Below are 1333 nucleotides of genomic sequence, written 5' to 3' on the forward strand. Positions count from 1 at the left end.
GAGCACTCACCTTCCCAGTATCTCCAGCAGCTCCGCTATGCCGTTGTGATGCTCTGTTTCATAAATAAACCTGGAAGAAGCAACGGCATTTAGAATTAGGCACTGAATTAGCAGCTGCGAAGGGTAAAGTCCTCTCAGTAAGGAAACCGCGGGCCTCCCTGGTGGCCAGCGGGTGAAAGCGCAGCACCGTGAAGCTCTGGCAGCCGCCGCAGCACAAGTTCTATCCCGGCCGGGGAGCGGCCACAGGGCGCAGCATGCCCGCCTCAGCGGTGGACCCACTCTGTCTCTGGGGAAGCCTCTCCACCCCGCACTGCTGGCCGGTACCCTAGTTCCGCATGCACAAATAAACAAAACTCTAAAAAAACCAGGAAACCGCTTCAGGATGGCTGTGTGGCCCGACTGCAGCGAGCACATCTCCTGGGGCCACCCCGGCAGGCTCACCCCACAGAACCCTCCACGCCTGGGTGTGTGAACACCCGCGGGCAGGTGGCCAGCCCTGCTTAGCTGCCCCAGCACATCCTGGCAGCTTCTGCACCAGACTCTGACAGCGACCTTGGCCACGTCCCGCCGCAGCGCCGTCGCCCGCCCGCCTGCCCGCCCGCCCGCCGCACTGCATTGTGAGCCAACTGTGGGGAACCCAACAAACTCCACTGTCAGCCTCCGGTACCTGCCAGGGTAGAAGTCAGTTCCTTGGCACCCAGCCACCTCACCAGCTGCCTCAACACCCTGCGCGGCCCTGTGACCACTTTCTGAGCCCCCACAGCCCGTGGGCTATGCTGGCCATATGCCTGAGGGGCCTGCAGCCCGAGGGCAGGGGCCAGGTCCTGAGCCTGGCATCTGCCGAGCTTGAAACACATCTGGTGAATGACCTAGGGACAGAGTGGGGCCATCTCCGAAGGGCCCCGGGGGACCTGCCGCCGGCCCTGCCTGCCCCTTCCTGCGGTCGGAAGGACGGTTCTTGGCCCAAAATAGTGGTTTGGATCAGGAAGTTGACGGCAGCTCGCAGCCCCACTGGGCAGTGGAACAGCCACCGACAGCACAGACGTAACCGTGCCGAGGCTTGTCTCCAGTCTCTGGGCTGGCCCAAGCGGCCCCCAGGGAAGTTTCTAGAGACCTTTAAAAATGGGGGTACGTGGCCCTCCCTGGTGGCGCAGCGGGTTAAAGCACAACATTGAGAATCTAAAGCCGCTTCTGCATGAGTTCGATTCCCGCCTGCCCCGGAGGTGACCACAGGGCGCGGGAGACCTCTCCTGACCCGCCCGCTGCTCCCCTCAGCAGTGTACTTCGTCGATCTGCCTGTTCTGCTCCCCACTCTGTCTCTGGTGAAGCCTCT

General features: G+C 62.6%; 1 protein-coding gene across 1 annotated transcript in view; it reads right to left on the reverse strand.

Moving 5' to 3' along the window:
* LOC101622109 (serine/threonine-protein phosphatase 2A 56 kDa regulatory subunit gamma isoform) overlaps window positions 1-1333 on the reverse strand; it is a 69170-nt gene that overhangs the window by 6697 nt on the left and 61140 nt on the right. The window contains exon 7 of the mRNA XM_012724592.1: window positions 11-70. Coding sequence (XP_012580046.1) covers window positions 11-70 — 60 coding nt within the window. The remainder of the gene's footprint in view (window positions 1-10; window positions 71-1333) is intronic.

Source organism: Condylura cristata, unplaced genomic scaffold, assembly GCF_000260355.1.
Source record: "Condylura cristata isolate star-nosed mole 26May11 unplaced genomic scaffold, ConCri1.0 scaffold00013, whole genome shotgun sequence".
Classification (NCBI taxonomy): Eukaryota; Metazoa; Chordata; class Mammalia; order Eulipotyphla; family Talpidae; genus Condylura; species Condylura cristata.